Source organism: Hydra vulgaris, chromosome 05, assembly GCF_038396675.1.
Source record: "Hydra vulgaris chromosome 05, alternate assembly HydraT2T_AEP".
NCBI classification, from domain to species: domain Eukaryota; kingdom Metazoa; phylum Cnidaria; class Hydrozoa; order Anthoathecata; family Hydridae; genus Hydra; species Hydra vulgaris.
Genome location: NC_088924.1, coordinates 32,847,487 through 32,867,885, shown reverse-complemented (window position 1 = coordinate 32,867,885; position 20,399 = coordinate 32,847,487). Strand labels below are relative to the sequence as shown.

The 20,399-nt window shown below is 27.1% G+C and overlaps 1 protein-coding gene across 2 annotated transcripts in view; it reads left to right on the top strand.

Moving 5' to 3' along the window:
• LOC100197868 (plastin-1) overlaps positions 1-15,861 on the top strand; it is a 52,841-nt gene extending 36,980 nt beyond the window's left edge. For both annotated transcript variants that reach the window (XM_065797946.1, XM_065797947.1), the window contains 10 exons: positions 673-880; positions 1,552-1,737; positions 5,969-6,049; positions 6,190-6,270; positions 13,412-13,544; positions 14,013-14,101; positions 14,224-14,416; positions 14,757-14,866; positions 14,942-15,085; positions 15,298-15,861. In XM_065797946.1, the coding sequence (XP_065654018.1) occupies positions 673-880; positions 1,552-1,737; positions 5,969-6,049; positions 6,190-6,270; positions 13,412-13,544; positions 14,013-14,101; positions 14,224-14,416; positions 14,757-14,866; positions 14,942-15,085; positions 15,298-15,453 (1,381 nt within the window). In that variant the 3' untranslated portion in view covers positions 15,454-15,861. The remainder of the gene's footprint in view (positions 1-672; positions 881-1,551; positions 1,738-5,968; positions 6,050-6,189; positions 6,271-13,411; positions 13,545-14,012; positions 14,102-14,223; positions 14,417-14,756; positions 14,867-14,941; positions 15,086-15,297) is intronic.
• The last annotated feature ends 4,538 nt before the right edge of the window (positions 15,862-20,399 follow it).

Below are 20,399 nucleotides of genomic sequence, written 5' to 3'. Positions count from 1 at the left end.
GCTATGTTCACCAAATTTTACATAAGTGCCAATATGAGGTAAATAGCAACTAAATGGAAAAAATAAACTTTTTTTATTTAGTTGCTATGGATACCCAATTTTGCTTAGCAACAGCTAAATTTTATTAGTTTTATGTTTTATTTGTGCTATGTACACTATTTAGCACGTGTTTTATTATGAAATCCTGCCTTTGATCCTCGCTCACGGAAAGCAAAACTTTTTTCAGTTTAATATGATTAACTAGTGTTATTACACGTTGCTGGATAAATTTGGTTCCCTGTAAAAAAATTATACTCTAGCTTAGTTAATTAGTTTTTCTAATTAGCAGATTTTACAAGCGTCTACAGAATTTTTTAAATTTGTATGGGTATTATTGTACCCATGCATTCAAGAAAATCTTTGACAATGTATGCTACAAGTAGTACAAGCTTAGTAAGTGGTAGGTCTGTATATTTTGTCCAGTCACTGGCCCCTGTGCATCTGTATGAATACTTTAAACAATAAAAATAATGAATGAGCCAAACATGCTCTAAATAAACATGTGCTAACGCATCAAAAATTGTTTTTGTAGAAACAGACAGAACTTTCTGGTAGACCTATTATTATAATATAAAAATATATTTACATAGGCATGACACAGGTAAATAAACTACTTTTTATAATTTTGTTTAGCAAGATGATAAACTTAAGTGTGAAAGACACAATTGATGAACGAGTAATCAATAAAGGTCCACTTAATCCCTTCTTAATCTCAGAAAATAATTCACTAGCTATAAATTCTGCAAATGCAATAGGTTGTACTGTTGTAAACATTGGTCCCGAGGATATTTCAGGATGTAATCAACATTTGGTGCTTGGATTACTATGGCAAATTATACGAGTATGAACTACTAAATTATTTTGCTCCTATATATATATATATATATATATATATATATATATATATATATATATATATATATTTTTTTTTTTTGTTTTTTTCTTAGATTTAGGCCGAAACTCTTAAAATATTTTGCATGCTTAACTTAATGTTTTAACTTTAATCCTAACATTTTTTTTTAAAAAAAAAACCAAAAAAAAATATATATTATTTTGTATCAAAACTCCATAGTATCTAGGTAGTACCTACTAAAACTTAAATCCTCAGTTGATGTATGTACTGAAGCCCCTACTGACGGTTGTTTCATTATCACATTTTATGAAAGGCTAAGTTTGCAAAGATATTTGTGTATATATGTATGTGTGTATGTATGAATGTACGTATGTATGTATATATGTATGTATGAATGTATGTATGTATGTATGTATGTATGTATGTATGTATGTATTTATGTATATGTATGTATTATGTATATGTATGTATGTATTTATGTGTATGTATGTATTATGTATATGTATGTATGTATGTATGTATGTATGTATGTATGTATGTATGTATGTATGTATGTATGTATGTATGTATGTATGTATGTATGTGTTTATGTATATGCACTTACTAATGCATATTTATTGTATTGCTTAAAAGTAAAGCTTATAAATATTTTTTATCAGATTGGTTTATTTGCTAGCATTACTCTTCAAGGAAACTATCACTTAACAGCTCTTTTAGAAGTTGGTGAAACTATAGAGGCTCTACTGAACCTTACCCCAGAAGAGCTTCTTTTAAGATGGGTTAACTATCATTTACGAAGATCTGGCTCTGATACAAAAATAAAAAATTTTTCAACAGATATTAAGGTAGTTATTTATTATTTAAAGACAATTTTAAATAATGGCAAATAAGAAATAAAAAATAAAGTAATAAGTGTATGAAAAGTGTTATTTAAACAAATTTTTAAATGCTATTTATAATTCAGCTTATTTTTTATAAATTTACTGTCTGAACATTTGTTGTCTAAAAGTGAATTATCTGAACAGTTATAAAATTTCTTAAGAAGTTAAAACAAAATTTCATGAGAAATAAAGTTCTTTTCAATAGAACTTATTTTGTCCCAATAGTACATCTATTATACTTTTATAAAGTATATTCCAATGGTACATTTTTTTTTAATATTTAGTGAATGGCTTATTTCCCCTATAACATTTTAAGGTTGCGTTATGTATTGTAACAAAAACGAGATTCATAATGTTATGTGCAAAATGTCCATTATTTTTACCTAATTGAGATGTAACACATTACATAACAATACATAACATTTTGACCTAATGAGTAGTAACATTGTAACCTATGGTATCTTCATAATCAAATGTTTTTTTTTTAGATATATATAGAGAAAGAAAAAGAGAGAGAGAGTGAGAGATATAGATCAATAGCCATGGCTTAGTAAAAGAGAGAAGTCAAGTTGGAATGATAGTTTAGAGAGAGTTAACAGATAATGCACTAGATGTTAAAATGTTATATCAAATACATTAATATACATTTTTGCTTGAGGATTTATAAAAACTCATGAAGTATTACGCTTGTATTATTGACAAAAAAAAAAATGTAATGTAATGTAACAACATCTAGATATAAGACATAGTTAAAATACGTCTCAAATATAGATTTTTTTTAACTTTAGGTTACATTTCAGTTCACACTTTTTAAAAATTGCACTTTTATAAGATTAAATAAAATAATTCAGACGTAATTTTGCAAGTTGAAACTTTTTTTTTTTTGTGACAAATTAGTAAAATAAACAATGATAATAAGCAGTTTTTGAAAAAAAAATAATTTTAGTTACAAATGTTTCCGCAAATGCTTTGTTAAATACAGTAACTCATGAGTTACGGTATTTAATAAAATTGTTTTATTAACAATATTATCTATATTTCTGATTATTTATGTATTGATTTTTGAAAACGCAATAATACGTTTGTCAAAACTATTGTAAATAAATTTTTGAAAAATTAAAAAAACACTTTTTAAAGGTAAATACAACTTTTAATGCTTTAAAAGTAACGTAAAGAAAAACATAAATAAAATGTACCTTTAAAAGTTAAAATTACTTATGATACTTAAGCAATCTAAGGTACTTATACCTTTAAAAGTATAACCAACCGAGACATAACCTAGCGTAAATAAGTAAGAATTAAAATCTAATTAAAATACATCACAAATTTTGTTACATTAGAAGAACCCAGAATTTATTTGGGAATACTGCTTTTTTTTTGGCAATGTTAGGGGTAGGGGTGACATTTTTGAGCCCCCATGCCCCCTCATCTCCGATTCCTTTCCTAATTAAAACCAGTGCCGTGACAATGATTTTTAATCCTCATTTTTTCAATCATCATTTTAATCATTTGTGTTTATCTTGTTAAGTTTTATCCTAAGAAAAAGGAATTGATTTAAAGGCATGTTTTTGAATAAGGATTGTCCATAAATTACGCAACACTAAATTTAAACAAATTCTAAAAAAATTTTATTTTAATATTTTTATCATTAATAACTGCTTTTAGTTTTCTTATTTTACTTTTTCTTCCTACTATTTTTACAGAAACTTTATTATTTTTGTCATTAGATTTAATTTTTTTCATTACTGCTATTTTTATTATTATTAATATTACTAGCATGAGTTACCCGGCGTTGCCCAGGCCAATATTTAAACTGGCTTACCTGATATCTGTACACAAAAATGGGCCCAAAAATGGGCCTAAAAAATCGGCCCAAAAAATGGTCCCCCTGACCCCGGGGTCAGGGGGGCCCATTTTTTGGCCCCCTTGACCCCGGGGATCGGGGTACGGGGTCAAAACCCAGCTAAGAACCTTCTCCCCCTCGAGGACTACCCCCATGCCAAATTTCATCGAGATCGGTCCGGCGGTTTGGATTTCTATAGAGAACAAACAAACAAACAAACAAACACACACACACACATTGCCCTTTATATATATAGAAGATAATTGTAATAAATACTGTTATTTTTGCTTTTACCTTTGCTCTATTAATGATTAAAGTTATTATTGTTATTATTATTACTTTTTAAATTGATATTATTAATATATCTATTTGGTATCACTCCTTTGATCAGGTTTCTGCATGAATGACTCCTTCCTTGTCAATCATTTATTTTTATCTATTCTTAATGATGATATTTTCGGTTTATTATTTATAATGTTATACATATTCTTATTCTTCTTATTATTATTCTAAAATTATTATTATTTTTATTATTATTGTTATTATTATTATTATTATTAATATTATTATTATTAATATATTATTGTAGTTAAATGATTATAAGTTTTGAGGAAAATAAATATCTTATTGTTGTTGTTGTTGTTGTTGTTTAATAGTTTTCAAAGTGATTTTAAGATGCCTTTTAAATTAAAGATAATTAAAGAAGAGATAATTACGGTAAACATAATTTAACAAAATGTAATTTAGTAAAACATAATATTATATTTTTTTGATTAAAAAACATATCATTTTTTTAAAAATATATATATATTTTTTAATCATTAAGTATAATTTAAAAAATTACGTTTGATAAATAAGTTACATTTACTATGATTTATTTTAAACAGACCTTAATAAAACTTTTATTAAGTTATTGTAATCATTATTTTTTTTATTTTAAAAGTCAAAAAAAAAATAGAAAAGAAACAAAACTTTGTGAAAATGTTTACGTTTCGTTTTCCTTGCGTAAACTAAAATAGTAAGCTAATGATCAAAAGTTCATTCACTTAAAAATTAAATTTGCGCGATAGTAATTAAAACTGAAATTTTTTACTTTTGTTCATATATTATCAAAAGCAATTTACTCTTAATTGTCAAAAAACAAAAGTTAACTTTACTCTTAATGGATATTTTAAAATCGTTCTATCTTTCGAAAAAGCAAATTTTTTATACATTCCATTGTTATAAAATTTCACTACAAGTTTTTAAAAAATAAAAATAATTTTTGGGCGCTTTTTTTTAGGCACCCATACCGCTTCTGCGGTACTAAAATAGGTCTGGGTTCGTCCCTGAATGCATCAATGATAAACAAACATTTACTGCATTATCAAGTTTATTTACTTAATGTTTTATTAATATCAAATTTATTTACTTAATATTTTATTAAAAATTAGAGAATGTAACCTTGTTACCAATTGTAACTGATTGAAATGTAACGTAACTTCAAAATGTTATAGGGGTTTTACTAATGAAATTTTCAGTTTTATAAAACTTAACAAAATAAGTTTAAAAAAAAGAGTTGACCTTGTTTTTTTAATTTAAGAGTTATCAAATACAGTCTGAAAATCTGGTAACTGGATATCTGCTATAAAAAGTCTTGTTACTAGCTGTTATCGAGGATACCTGATGTAAATGGTTTTTTTCAGAAAATCCAAAGATTCAATTAGATTAATGATGAAACCTTTGTTAAACAAAATATATGCTACTAGTATCATCTTATCACATGATACTAGTAGCATATCTTTAAAATTTTATTTTATAAATTAAAATTTTAAAGATATATATATATATATATATATATATATATATATATATATATATATATATATATATATATATACTATCATATAAATTAAAATTGATTGATTTATTTTGACTCCTAAAATTATTGATTTATTATTAAAACAACTTTTTATTAACGTAATAAGAAAAATATTTCTTGAATTGAACATCCATAAAGGATGTCATTCAGAATTTAAATACTAGCCAGAAGTAGAAGTTTATTGACTCTTGTCTGCGAAGATTTTCTTTGAACATAAGACGCTGTAATACTTTAAAAATCTCTGCACACGAGAGCCAACATTCTCCTACTTCCTGCCATTAGTTAAACTTAATGTGACATCCTTTATGGATGACCCCTATTTTTTAAATGTTTTAAAAAGTGTGAGTGAAAAAATAAAGAGTTGAGAAATAAAGTAGGGATACAAGAAAATTCTTAAAATCTGAAATGTTAAGTGTTTTTATTTATTGTTAGTAAATTGCTTAAAAACTTGTTGCTTTTAAAACTCATAAAGTTGTTTAAAAAAAAAATAGGATTCAGAGGCATACGCACTCTTATTGTATCAAATATCACCACAAGAGTATAATGTTGATCGTCCAGAATATATTTTATCGGTAAATGATTTTGTTTGATTTTTTAAATCTATTTTTATTTTTTATCTAATTTCACTTTATGTTTTTAACTTCATAAAACTTTAAAGCATAATTGTTGAAGGAGATTTAAATTTTTTTTTCAAAAGTACTTTTTTCTTAAGTTTGACAATTTGATGAAGCGAGCTGATATGGTTATCAAAAATGCAGACAAAATTGGTTGCAAGAAATTTATTAGTGCTAGAGTAAGTCATAAAATGATCAAAATGTTTTTCAGACTTGATTTTTTAGTAATTAAATTATTTTTTTACAAACAACCAAATTTACTAAGAGCTTTATTATTATTATTATTATTATTATTATTATTATTATTATTATTATTATTATTATTATTGTTATTTAAATAAATGTTCAATATATCAAATAAATGTTCTATCAGGATAAAATTTCAAATAAAATTTGAATTTCAAATAAAATTGCTACAAACATTAAAATTAAAAAATTCGAATTAAATAGCAAAACTAATATAAATAGAACTAAAGCTGACTAAATCACCTCAGTATTCAAATTCAAGTTAGGCCAAGGATTTTTTAGAAGATTAAAACTTTATTTTTAAAATTAAATATTTGCTGTAGTTTCAAGATTTTAAAATGGCAGATTTTTAGTATAAAATAGCAGATTTATATCAAGTTATTTAACTCCAAAAGTCTTTGATCTATGAATGTATCAGGTAATTTGTCAAATTTTGGTGTTCTTGTTTTTATGTCTAATACCAAGTAAACAGTATTTTGTATTTATATTTACATTTATATATTTATCTAACTAGTATGAAATTTCCACAAGAATTTAATTGAGAGGTTTTAATTTAATAAGAAAAAAAATTTTTTTTAACAAAGTGTTGTTAATGAATATGTTAAGTTATAAAAAAAAATTACCAATTATAAAAATTAAAATTATAAAAATTTCTCAATAAAGTAAGTATAAAAGTTTTAGATTTTATTTCAATAAAAAAATTAAAAATTAAACAATTAAAACAATTTAAAAAATCTAAAAAATTTTTTTTCAATATTAAATGTTGTAATCTGTTTTCATCACAAGTGACTCTTAACAGATTTTTATATTCAAAAAAATTGCTATTTAAAAAGTATAAAAAGATATAGTTTTTTTATTTAATTGTGCAACTTCTTTTTAAAAAAAACACATCAACAAGAACACATTCTCAACTCTTTTAACTTTAATGGTTGTATATGGTCTACAACTATTAACCTTGATAGTTGTAGCAAAAAAATTTTCAATTGGTTTAGTAAGAACACATAGCTTTAAATAGTAAGAACTTTAAGAACACCTTTAAATAGTTATCTGATATTGTAATCTTACTTTAACCTTTCATTTATATTTCATAAAATTATATTATAATCTTTCTCGATGTATTTTTTTTTTTTTTCTCCATGCAATATATTCTCTAATTTAAATATGTATAATAACAAAGTTGCAAGCAACCACTATTAGAGTTGGAAGTTACTGGAAAAGAAAAGATGAAGTTTGTAGAGTAAGATAACGATTGACAGACGACTTAAAGGATTGCAAATTATAAGAATCAGGAAAGCAACATGAAGGAAGTGAATTCCAAAGAACTGATGTTCGAGGAAAAAACTAGACAAATAAGAGTTTTTAAAGCACTTAGGAACAGTCACAGAAAAAGGATGTGACTTAATTGAATGACGAGTAACACGAGAATGAATTTTAGTAAATCTAGGCACAAGAAGTGCTAGCTCATTAGAGCAGTGCCCATTATAGTATTTGTAGAAAAGAAAAAGAGAAGCAACATTACAACGATGTGATAATGGTTAGAGGTTGGCTGCATGAGCAGGTCGAACTATGTTTACAATGTGTTTTTGCACCTTGTCTATAAGAAAAAGGGCATCATTAGAAGATTTTGTATAGAATACTGTTGCCAGATATGGCAACAGTATTTCATACAAGGCCGGATTTGAGATTTATAGAGATAGAGAATAAAATCTGAAGTAAGAAAGTGTCAAGCTCGATAAAGAGATGCAACCTTAGCAGATGCTAATTTTGCAACAGATTTGATATATGGTTTCTAAGAAAGATCAGAAGTAAGAGTTAATCCTAGGTAGATGACTCATCGAGTACATTACAGTTGATAAATATAGGAAGATCTAAATTATTGTGATAAGGATTGGCTGAAAAAAATTGAGTTTTATCTGAATTGAAGTCCACCAGCCGCTGTGAGCCCCATGCTGTAGCAGAAGTAAAAATCTTTTCAATCTCAAATGCCCCCTCCAAGCAGTCTGAGAGTGTTAGCTGCTTATCATGACAAGAATAAATGGTGGTATCATCAGCAAACAATGCCATCTTAAGTGTGAAAATATCTGGAAGATCGTTAATGTAAATTAAAAAGAGTATAGGGCCAAGAATTAAACCTTTAGGAACCCCTGAAGTTACAGAATAAGAAGAAGAGTGCTGTCCATCAAGGACAACTTTTATATTGCGATTGAAAAGGAAGGATTCAATAATCTTAAAGATGCTACCAGATACACTGTAAGAAGAAAGCTTATGGAGAAGACCAGCATGCCAAACTTTATCAAAAGCTTTCGCAATTTCAAGAGCGATAGCCTTAACCTCTTCACCTCTATCTAATGCACAATAAAGTCTATCAGTTATTACAGTTAGCAAATCAGTTGTAGAACATGAAGATCGAAATCCATATTTATGATCAGAAAGTAAGTTATTAGATTCAAGATAAAAGATTAAGTGTTTGTTAATTAAAGGTTTAAAAACCTTGCTTATGATAGGAAAAAGACTATTAGGATGGTAGTTAGATGAGTCAGATTGCTCTCTAGAATTTTCGAAAATAGGGGTAATAGATGCCACTTTCCAGCATGCTGGAAAACAAGACTTCGATAAGCATTTTTAAAAGTTAAATAGTTTTAAAAGTATAGATCACAGCTCCAGAGAACATTTCTGCAAGACTACAACAGGTATGCTGTCCAGACCACAAACTGTAGAAGAGTCTAAGCAGGATATCACTTCTGATACAAAAACTGGAATGATATGTATGTCAAGCAATGAATCAACCTGTTTGACGGCTCTATTTGGTAAAACGCAACTAGTGGAATCAAGAGATGATATTGATTAAAAGTTCTTAGCAAACAATTCAGCTTTGTCTTTAGGAGAGATGACAAAGTTTGAACCATACATGAGAGGTGGAATAACAGATTTGTCCTTATTATTAATACTGCTAAAGATTCTCCAGAAGTCACGATAGCCTAATTTTTTGGGTGAAATACGAGATTTCATGACCTGAGACTAGCGAGTCTTGGTGTTAGACAAAACCTTTTTACAATGATTTCTAGCAATAGTAAACAGACCTCTGTTTTCTGGAGAATTGTTTTGCTGATAAATATGAAAGTTATGGCTTAGATATGGAAGAAATTGTAGCAGCACAATGCAAGAAAAACCATGGAGATGAGTGAGGCTTGACTTGGAATTGTTGAGAGGGAATAAAAGATTCCATGCCAACCTGAATCCACGAAGTTATGTAAGAAGCACATTTTTCAGCACGAAGGCGAAAGATTTCTACTCAAGGGCCTTCATGAAGAAAATCACAGAAAGAATCCCAGTCAGCTTTGAGGTATAAGAGGTACAATGACAGGGGGATTCTGATGATGAAGATGGATGAGATAATAATTTTAGAGAGATTAAACTGTGATCAGAAGCACCTAAGGGTGAATGTGGAGAAACTGAGAACTGACTAGGATCAGATACAAGACATAAGTTGAGTAGAGAAGGTAAATGATTCAGGTTGTCTGGAAAGCGAGTTGGCAAGTTGACAATTTGAGTTAGAGATTGTAAAAGGCAAAAGTTGTAGGTGTTAACACCTGCAGAGTCACTGACACTATAGCCAAGCCATTCAGTGTGATGAGCATTAAATTCAGCAACAACAATGATATTGGCTGATGTAGAAAGAGAGAGGGCTTGGTTAATTTGATCGGAAATAACATCGAAAAGAGTGGAGTCTTGAGAGCAATATAGAACAAGAAAGACAATAGAGTGAAGTGGTGACAAGAGAAGAGAACAAGACAAGAGAAAGACAATAGAGTGAAGTGGTGCTAAATGAAAGCAAATAAAAGAATAGTTGGTGGATTCAAACCTAGTGTCCTGACAAATGGGTGGTTTCTTAAAAATGTAGATATCCAAACCAGGCATGTGTCTATTGGAGTCTTTACAAATTAAAGGAAGATAACCATCAACACTAGGCTCACAAGATGAGACAGCCAAAATCAAATTAGTCTTATAAAGAGCAAGTAGGTTTGGTGAACTTTGCAAGAGGTAAGACTCATCAGAAGAAAAGTTACTTCGAAGACCACGAATATTAGTGAATGATGGGTTCAGAGAACTTGGTGGTTACAATGGTTTTTTGTGTTTTATTGTTTTTGGTACTTTATTCATTTTTAACTTTGTTAAAGAACTTGACTCAAAGCATAGATAGTACTCAGTACACTATTTAGTAGTCCAAGCAATTGCCTCATTACTTTTTATAAACTCTAAGTTGTAATAAAGAGCTCCAAATGCAGCCTCGATAATGCACACCAAAAGTAAGAACAGGGATATGCTCAATGCACAACATGCCACTGTTAATACTCTAATATTTTTCAGCTGTTGATGGAGCCTCAGCCTCTCTGAGAGCTAACACAGAGTTCTGGAAACCTGACTACCAACCGGTCTCAGAACCATAAAAATGAGTTTTAGAGCTGTACCCTGAATAGGAGATAATAGAATGAGTTGCCTAGTCATAAAAACAGAGGCACAAGCAAAACCCGTGCATTGAGTCACGAAAATCCAGTATTCAACATTCTAAACTGGAAACAATGTATTAAAAATACATTTGCACCAGCCTAATAGATGAAGAAGGGGTGCGAGGCTGGTCAACAGATATCTGTTTACCCCTTTATATATATATATATATATATATATATATATATATATATATATATATATATATATATATATATATATATATATATATATATATATATATATATATATATATATATATATATATATATATATATATATAACAGATATCTGTTTACCCCTTAATATATATATATATATATATATATATATATATATATATATATATATATATATATATATATATATATATATTAAGGGGTAAACATATATATACTTATATTAAGGGGTGTTTTTCAAAAAACACCCCTTAATATATATATATTAAGGGGTGTTTTTCAAAAAATACCTCAAAAAGTGAGATTGGACATATAAGCAAAATTAAATTGGACAAAATTAATAATATTCTTAGAAATAAATTAAATTTGCAACAGTGGAAAAGTACCACTGATGTTATAAATTGGTTCTCCATAATCGAAAATAAAAATGACTGCACATTTATACAATTTGACATTAATGATTTTTACCCCTCAATAACCGCAGATATGTTAGATAAGACTATTGAATTTGCAAAAAGCTACACAGCTATTCCTGATGACACAATCCGTATAATAAAACATTGTAGAAAAACCTTACTTTATTTTAATAAGGAAACTTGGAAAAAGAAAAACATACATGACTGCTTTGATGTAATAATGGGCAGTTATGACGGAGCAGAAATTTGTGAATTTGTTGGACTATATATTTTAGATTTGTTAAGTAAAATAATCAATATAAAAGATTTAGGCCTTTATTGCGACGATGGTTTAATAGTAATGCGTAGAAAATCTGGTCCACAGCTCGACAAAATTAGAAAAGATATTATAAAAATTTTTAAAAATATTGGCTTTCAAATCGAAATAAACATAAATTTAAAAATTGTGAATTTTCTTGATGTCACATTTAACCTCTCTGAAAATTCATATAAGCCTTTCAAAAAACCAAACGATGAACTATTATATATTAACATTAACTCTAACCATCCACCCCAAGTTCTAAAACAAATCCCGATTTCAATTAATAACAGACTAAACCATAATTCCTCAAATGAAAATGTATTCAATTCCTCTAAACGAATATTTGAAGATGCCCTAAAAAAAAGTGGTTTTGAAAATTTTGAACTAAAATTTGACCCTGAAAAAAAGAATACAAAAAAACGAAATAGAACTAGAAATGTAATTTGGTTCAACCCCCCATATAGCAAAAATGTTTCTACTAACATAGGAAAAGTGTTTCTAAAATTGTTTGGTATGCGTTTCCCGCGATCTAATAAACTACATAAAATTTTTAATCGAAATACAATTAAAGTTAGCTACAGTTGCACAAAAAATATGGAAAGAATTATAAAAGGTCACAATAAGGCTTTGTTAAACAAAAAAGAAATCCTAAATGAAAAAACTACAGAAAATTGTAATTGTAAACAAAAAATCAATTGTCCAATGAGTGGAAGTTGTTTATCAAAAAATGTGGTATATAAATGTGTTGTTTCCTCTAAGAATGTACCTGATAAACAATATATTGGCATAACAGAGGGTGAATGGAAAAAACGTTTTGCCAATCATAAGCAATCTTTCAAGAATAAAAAGCATTCAAAAGACACCATGCTGTCAAAATATATATAGGAATTAAAAGAAAAAAAATATTGATGATTTTATACTGAATTGGTCTATCCTTAAAACAGCGCCTGCATAAAACAATATTTCCAAAAAATGCATACTATGCCTACAAGAAAAATTTGAAATAATTACACATGCAAATCAAGAATGCTTATTAAACAAAAGATCGGAATTAATTTCTAAATGTAGGCACGAAAATAAGTTTCTCCTAAAAAACTATAAAAATAAATGAGTTCAAATAATATTTACATTAACTACCCTTTTTAAAAAAACATTTTAAAAAAATAGCATAAGTAATCATTTCTAAAGAATTCTTTTTATAATTGTGTCAGCAATTTCCACAAATGTGTGAAAATTTACAGTAGTTAAGACATTTGCAACTTCCTGTAATTTAATTTTGGTATAAATATATAAAGTTTTATTAATTTGATCATCCATTTCTGATGGATCTTTGTTGATGAAACACAGTGTTAAATGGAAAAAAATTTTGTTAAGTGATTTTCTACTACTAATATATATATATATATATATATATATATATATATATATATATATATATATATATATATATATATATATATATATATATATATATATATATATATATATATATATGTATATATATATATATATATATGAACATGTGTGTATTTGCACATATTTCTTTTCAATTCTTTCTTTTTATTTCTTTTCAAATTTCAAATCCAAATTTCACTTCATTTTGCTTCAAATTTTTTTTTTATTTATATAATTAAAAATGAAAATATTTTCTTAGGCAAATTGAATATTTTAGGATATTCCAAGTGGTAATGCAAAGCTAAATATAGCTTTTGTTGCAAATCTTTTTAATGTGTTTCCAGCATTGGATGGATCAGATATTGAACATGTTGAAATTGAAAACTATGTTGAAACCAGAGAAGAAAAAAGTTGCTTTTATTACTATTTTTATTACTATTAATTTATAAACTTCAAAAACATAAATTTTATTTTGTTACAGAAAATGTAAATTTTGTTGTGCTACAAAGATCATATATTTTGTTATGCTGCAGAAATTGAAACAAAAATTACTATTTAAATTCCATCTTTAAAACATACATACATGCATGCATACATACATACGTACATTCATGCATATGTACGTACATACGTACATTCATGCATACATACATACGTAAGTACGTACATTCATGCATACGTACGTACGTACATACGTACATTCATACATACGTACGTACGTACATACGTACATTCATACATATGTACATATGTACATTCATGCATACGTACGTACTCTTAATTTTATTAGCTCACATTCATAAGGCCATATTCATAATTTTGTTGAGGAGGCTGCTAGTTTTTTTGCTGTTAATTGTTTTATGACTTTATTTTATTAGCTTATCGTAGTTGGATGAACAGCATGGGTGTTACTCCATATGTATATCACTTATATAATGATCTTTCAAGTGGAATTGTTCTATTTCAGGTACGTTTAATTTCAAATAAAGAATAAATATAAGTGAATTTAAGATCAAAATTTTAATATAAGTCAATTTTAATAAAAGTTAATTTAAGATCAAAATTTTAAATTTTAAATGTTTTTTTAAGTTGTATGACACAATAAGAAGAAATACTGTTGATTGGAGTAGAGTTAATAAAGCACCCTTTAAAGTTGCTGGTGGAAAAATGAAGAAGGTAGAGAATTGTAATTATGTGATTGAGTTAGGAAAAGCAAATAAGTATTCTTTGGTTGGTATTGGAGGAGAAGACATTCATAATGGAAATAACACTTTAATTTTAGGTGAGTTACTTTGTGTCAAACATCCTAATTGTATTATGATTTCATTACCTTGTGATTGTAATGCTATACTATCATGGTTCTTTTTCATGCAGAATAACATATTTAAATCAGTATCTTTTATCTATAATATGAGTATATTGTGCATTTTTGATATTATATTGCTTGTGATTAGTATTTTCTTGTATTATCTCTTTATCAACTATACTGTATTCTTTCCAAATATCTATTATGAAGATGTATTGTTGTCATATATATGCGCCATGTAGGCGTATCCTTGTCATGCGCCATGTTGGCGCATCCTTGTCATGGTATCATTTTTTAAATGTATAAACTTTTACAGCATTAGTATGGCAAATGTTGCGAGATTATACAATTTGTATGCTTAGTAAGCTGACAAAGACAGGAGATATTGTAAAAGAATCAGAGATTATTGAGTGGGTTAATAAAAAGGTAATTTTTTTCTTGTTTCTGTTAATTAAATCGGCAATATATGCTACATTTTTGCATAATTTTACCTTGTTCTAGCTGCGAACTGCTGGAAAGAGAAATTTAATTAATTCTTTTAAAGACCCATCAATAGCTACTAGTCATGCAGTAATCGATCTTGTTGATTCTATCAAGCCTAACTCTATTCAGTACAATTTAGTAACTAAGGGAGAAAGTAAAGAGGTTTGACCTTTATTTTAAATAAAAACTTTTTCTTAAATATGTATAAAATAGAAGATGAGTAATACTTAATAAAGAACGAATTTTTGTTTATTTTAACTTTACACACCGTGAAGATTTTCGTTTACTTACTATTTATTATTTGTATGTTTCTTTTATTAAAAAAGTATATAGAGATATTTATATACTTTTTTATATATATTGGTAACATTTAGGAGCAGAAATTAAACGCTCATTATGCAATTTCCATGTGTAGGAAAATTGGCGCACGAACTTATGCAATTGCTGAGGATTTAATGGAAGTGAAGCCTAAAATGGTGCTGACAGTTTTTGCTTGCTTGATGACACGAGGTCTTCAGTTGTCAACTTAACAATGAAATAATTTTAAAATTTTAAATTTCAGCAGTCTTTACTTTGTATCATATTCAACGTTTATTCGACAAAGTATTAAACGTTATCCAAACAAAATTTGAATATTGTATAATATCCAAACAAAATTTGAAAATAAAATTCGTTTAAATAATTAAACTGAGTTAACGAAATAGCACAAAATGTTTTTCTTAGAATTGTAGTTGCAATCATTTTTATATTATATACAATGTTAGAAATATTTACAGTTTAAATAAAGTTTTTTTAAAAAAATAAAATTTTTTAATTTGTAATTAGCAGTGTGATCTTTTAACAAATTGTAAAAAAAGTTCTTAGAATTAGTTTTATATTATTGTATTTAATATTATGGTTTATTTCATATTCTAAAAACTTTTATAATATATTATTACTAAGGTTTATGATTTTTCATATACACAAAGTGGTTTCCAGATTACCTGAAATAGCTAAAGCAACTCCTTCAAGACGTAAAGCGTCGTGCTACTATTGCTATATTTTAAAGTTCTTCCCATCTTTTCAAAAGTTTTAGAATAATGTATAATCAAGTTTACGCTAATGACATAAACTACCGATTGAAAATAAACTCTCTCTCTTTATATATATATATATATATATATATATATATATATATATATATATATATATATATATATGATATATATATATATATATATATATATATATATATATATATATATATATATATATATATATATATATATATATATGTATATATATATATATATATATATATATATATATATATATATATATATATATATATATATATATATATGATAGATTGGCAATAACGTATATAAATATTGAAATAAATTTAAATTTTCGTACTCAGTTGTAATCACTGATATTAATATTTGTAATCTGCAAAACCTAACTCATCAAGTTAAAATTTGTAACGTTTAATGTGAAAACTTTTTTGTCTCATCAAACGAACCAATATCAAGTATCCAGAAAAAACCTAATAGCGTCGTTTTCTAGAAAACTAACCTAATTTGATTATCTGGGTATTCAAATTGGTTTTAAAAAATCGAAATTATTTTTGTTTTCTAAAAAAACAAAACATAATTTTTTAAATAATTCGTTTATTGAAACATTCTGTAAAACTAATTTGGTTTTTTAAAAAACCGATTTTCGTAAAAGTGTGGTATCTATAACCTAGCAAAAATTTATAAAATAAAAAAATATTACAATTGAGAAAAACTGTTTATATATAAATATATATATTATTATTTATTTTTTTTTATGTGCTCATCTTTTATGGTCTCATCACAGAGCACCGCGGATGAGCATTTAATTGGAAGCTCACGCCTCCTTCCAAACCGATGTCGCAAAACTTGTCTAGAGATAGGGTTTGAACCACGGATCCTTTGTTTTTGAGACACTTGCCTCAGAAACAAAGGATCCGCGTTTCAAACCCCACCTATAAATATATAAGTATTATAATTTATAATTACAAGTATGAAAAGCAAACTATGTTTTTAATGTTATGATATTTGTAAGTTTACAAAGACACCGTTTTTTTTTCTTTGGGTTATGCTACATCAAAAAAGTACTATGCACAGATGACAAGACCCAAGCCACAAGTAATCAGTAAAGACCCAAGCTACAAGTATCAGAAGTATCAGACAAGACCCAAGCCACAAGTATCAGAAAACGATTTGCTAAGAATTTCTTTTGCGTCGAGATTTATTCGTTTTGGATTAATTAATCTTTTTTGATTTTCAGTTTTAGAGTTAAATAGATTGGATACTAAATAGGAGAAACATAATATGAATTGATAATAACAACTACGTTAATTAACTATATTATAAGTAAATAATTACGATATTTATAAAATTGAGTTTAATCATTAACTGTATTGAGTTTTAAAAACCGCAAAAAAGATAAAAACTATACTGAAAAACTTTTTAAAGCGAATACTTCACTAATCTTTTTTTTTTTTTTATCTGCGTTAGCTAACTAAAGAGGTTCTTTATCGCAAAAAATGCTTGGAAGTATGAATGGAATTGCATTATTTGTAAGGTTTTTAATTTAAATTACAAAATAAGAGACGTTTTGTTTGTTTACAGTCTTCAACTTAACATCACTTATCTCATTCAGTACATCGTTGTACAATATTTTCGTTGAGCTGACGAAGATTTTCTGGACCCTGTTGAAATCTTTATTCATTCCTTCATTCTACCCAATTGTAACAAAGAGCTATTGCATATAACTTAATATAAGATGATTATAATTTATTATAACTTACGCATGATATAAAAATTACAGTTGAAAGCTATATTGTTTTAACGAGTAATAAACAACTAAAACTAGACATTGTACATTTCTTCTGGTAGAGTCTCCGCTTTTAAAAGCTTTTCCATTAAAAAAACAAAATTGAAATATTCCAACAAAAAGAAATGATCATTTATGAATAACATTATAAAAAAAAATTACATATATAACTATATAACATATATGTATGAAAAAGTTAATGACATTTACAATGCTGGGTAAAATACTTTATAAAATTTATAAAATACAGATACTGCAGTACTTGTATTTACTTATATTAGAGTATTTTATCCAGCACTGTGAATGCCTAAACATATACGTCTTTTTCATACATAAATGTTTATGCCCATGGACAAATATAATCACAAATAGATATACTTCAAAGTATTTAAAATAAAAATACTTTAAAAAAAGTGTTTTAAATGTAAAATAGTTTACCAAAATTACAATTTACGAAAGATACGACTGCCATTTTAAGAATTTTCTCTTATACCCTATCATTGCTCGAAAGTAATTATTAGTCATTATACTACATTTATATTTAAATATCATTCATTCAGTCGTCCACATTTGTTTTTAGCAGCCGCACTTTTTTAAACGTGATATCATTTAGAAAGCTACGCCTTGGCGTTTGTATTTTTCCTGCTCTGCTAAATAGTCGTTCGACTAGAGCCGACGATGGAACTTAACATTCACCAGTGATCAAATACTCTTATACTTATTTATAGCGTTCAAACATCATTAACATTCATATACAACATGCATTCTTCCTGAACACTATTTGATGCACCAACCTTTGGAATGTCATCATTATAAACAAAAGTTTTTTCAAATTTGAATTGTTGCAAAATCAATTTGTTTTCGTTTTTTAACGAAAAACAGTATAGTCTTTGTACACGCCAAAAAACTTTTTGGCTTTTTGTGAAACTAATTGGTTTTTAATAAAATGAATCATACAATTTATAATATAATATAATCGTGCTGTACACTTCAAAAGTGATGAGTGCAAACTGCGTAGAGTTTGTACTTTAACAGCCGTAATACACAAAAATAGTAAAAATTAGTATTCAAAATGTTCATCCAATTTGTTTTTGATTTGGTTGATACTAACTGCATCTATTTAAGTTTGTTCCAGTCATTTACAACTCTAATGGTGAAAAAATGGTGTCGTTTAATATTTCCCGTATATTGTCTTCTTAGTTAACTATTGTAGCCTCTAGTTTTATGGTCTTTGTCTAGCATTTCGGGTTTTATGTGAAAGTTTATGATATCGTACCCTTTCAAATATTTAAACATTTGTATCATATCACCTCTTCTTCTTCTATTCTCCAGCGATAGTAAACCTAACTTTTTTAATCTCTCTTCATAGCTACATCCTCTTAAACTTTCTATTCTAGTAGCTCTCTGTTGAACACTCTCTAGTTTATCTTTATAATACTGCCAATAAGGATTACAGATGGGAGTTGCATATTCTAAATCTTAATGACCTAAGGCTATAAACAAGAGTTTTGTTGTTTTTTCACTTAAGAATTTAAAAGTGTGTTTGATCTGACCTAGCTTTTGATTTGCTTTAATTACTGCTTTATTTACATGGTGTTTCCATCCTAAATCGTCAGAAACGTACACACCTAAATCTTTTTCCATACACTAAAGCTGTACTGTCCATTGAAGATTTGTGTTGGTTATTTCCAATTACCATAATCTTACATTTTTGCTGGTTGAGCTTCATCAACCACTCATTAGACCATTCCACTAATACGTCTATTTCTTGATGAAGTTATAACATTTTTTTTTTTATTGCTCTATGGTTTTTCGTGTCATTAGCAAAGAGTTTACAGCTTGATTTTATTTTATCGGAGATATCATTGATATAGGCTACAAATAGTAGTGGTCCTAGCACTGATCCTTGCGGTAATTTAGACAAAGAAAAAGCCATTTGATACATTTTGATGAGCCACTTATAACTGCAAATTTTGGTCAACACCCAGAAAGTTTCATTTGTTTTTAATAGGGAATATTTTTTTAATCGGATGTTTTTTCAATAAAGAATTAAAAAGACAATAATTTGTAAATAAATAAAAAAAATAATGATAAAAAAAAAATTTTGTACAAGGGGGGATCCGAAGGGGAGGGGGCAATTACCCCCTCCCCTTCGGTAATTATTGGTATCAATATTTGTTACCTATTGGTAACAATATATGACATAGTTTCATAGTTACATAGATTAAGGTAGTATAAGACTAATATTCTGAAATAAAATAAAAAAAGATTTGCAAAGCTTGCTTGCTTAAAATCATTAAACCTAAAAATAGGCTCCCTTACTAGATAGGGGAGAGTGGGGCACCATGAAACACTTTTGGTTTTTGTTTTGCAACTACATTTTTAAACACGTTTTTTTTTTTTGAGCGATTAGTGCAATTTGTAGATAAATATTATACTTTCAAAATTAAATTCTTAAATTAACAAAATAAAAGAGGTCAAACTTATAGAAACTTATTGAGTAAAATTTGAATTTTGTATCAAGGTACCCCATGGGTAGGGTACCTTAATACAAAATTCGAATTTTATGTCTATGGGGCACCATTAAACAGGATAATAAAAAAATATAAAATGTAGAAAAGCAACACAAAAAAAT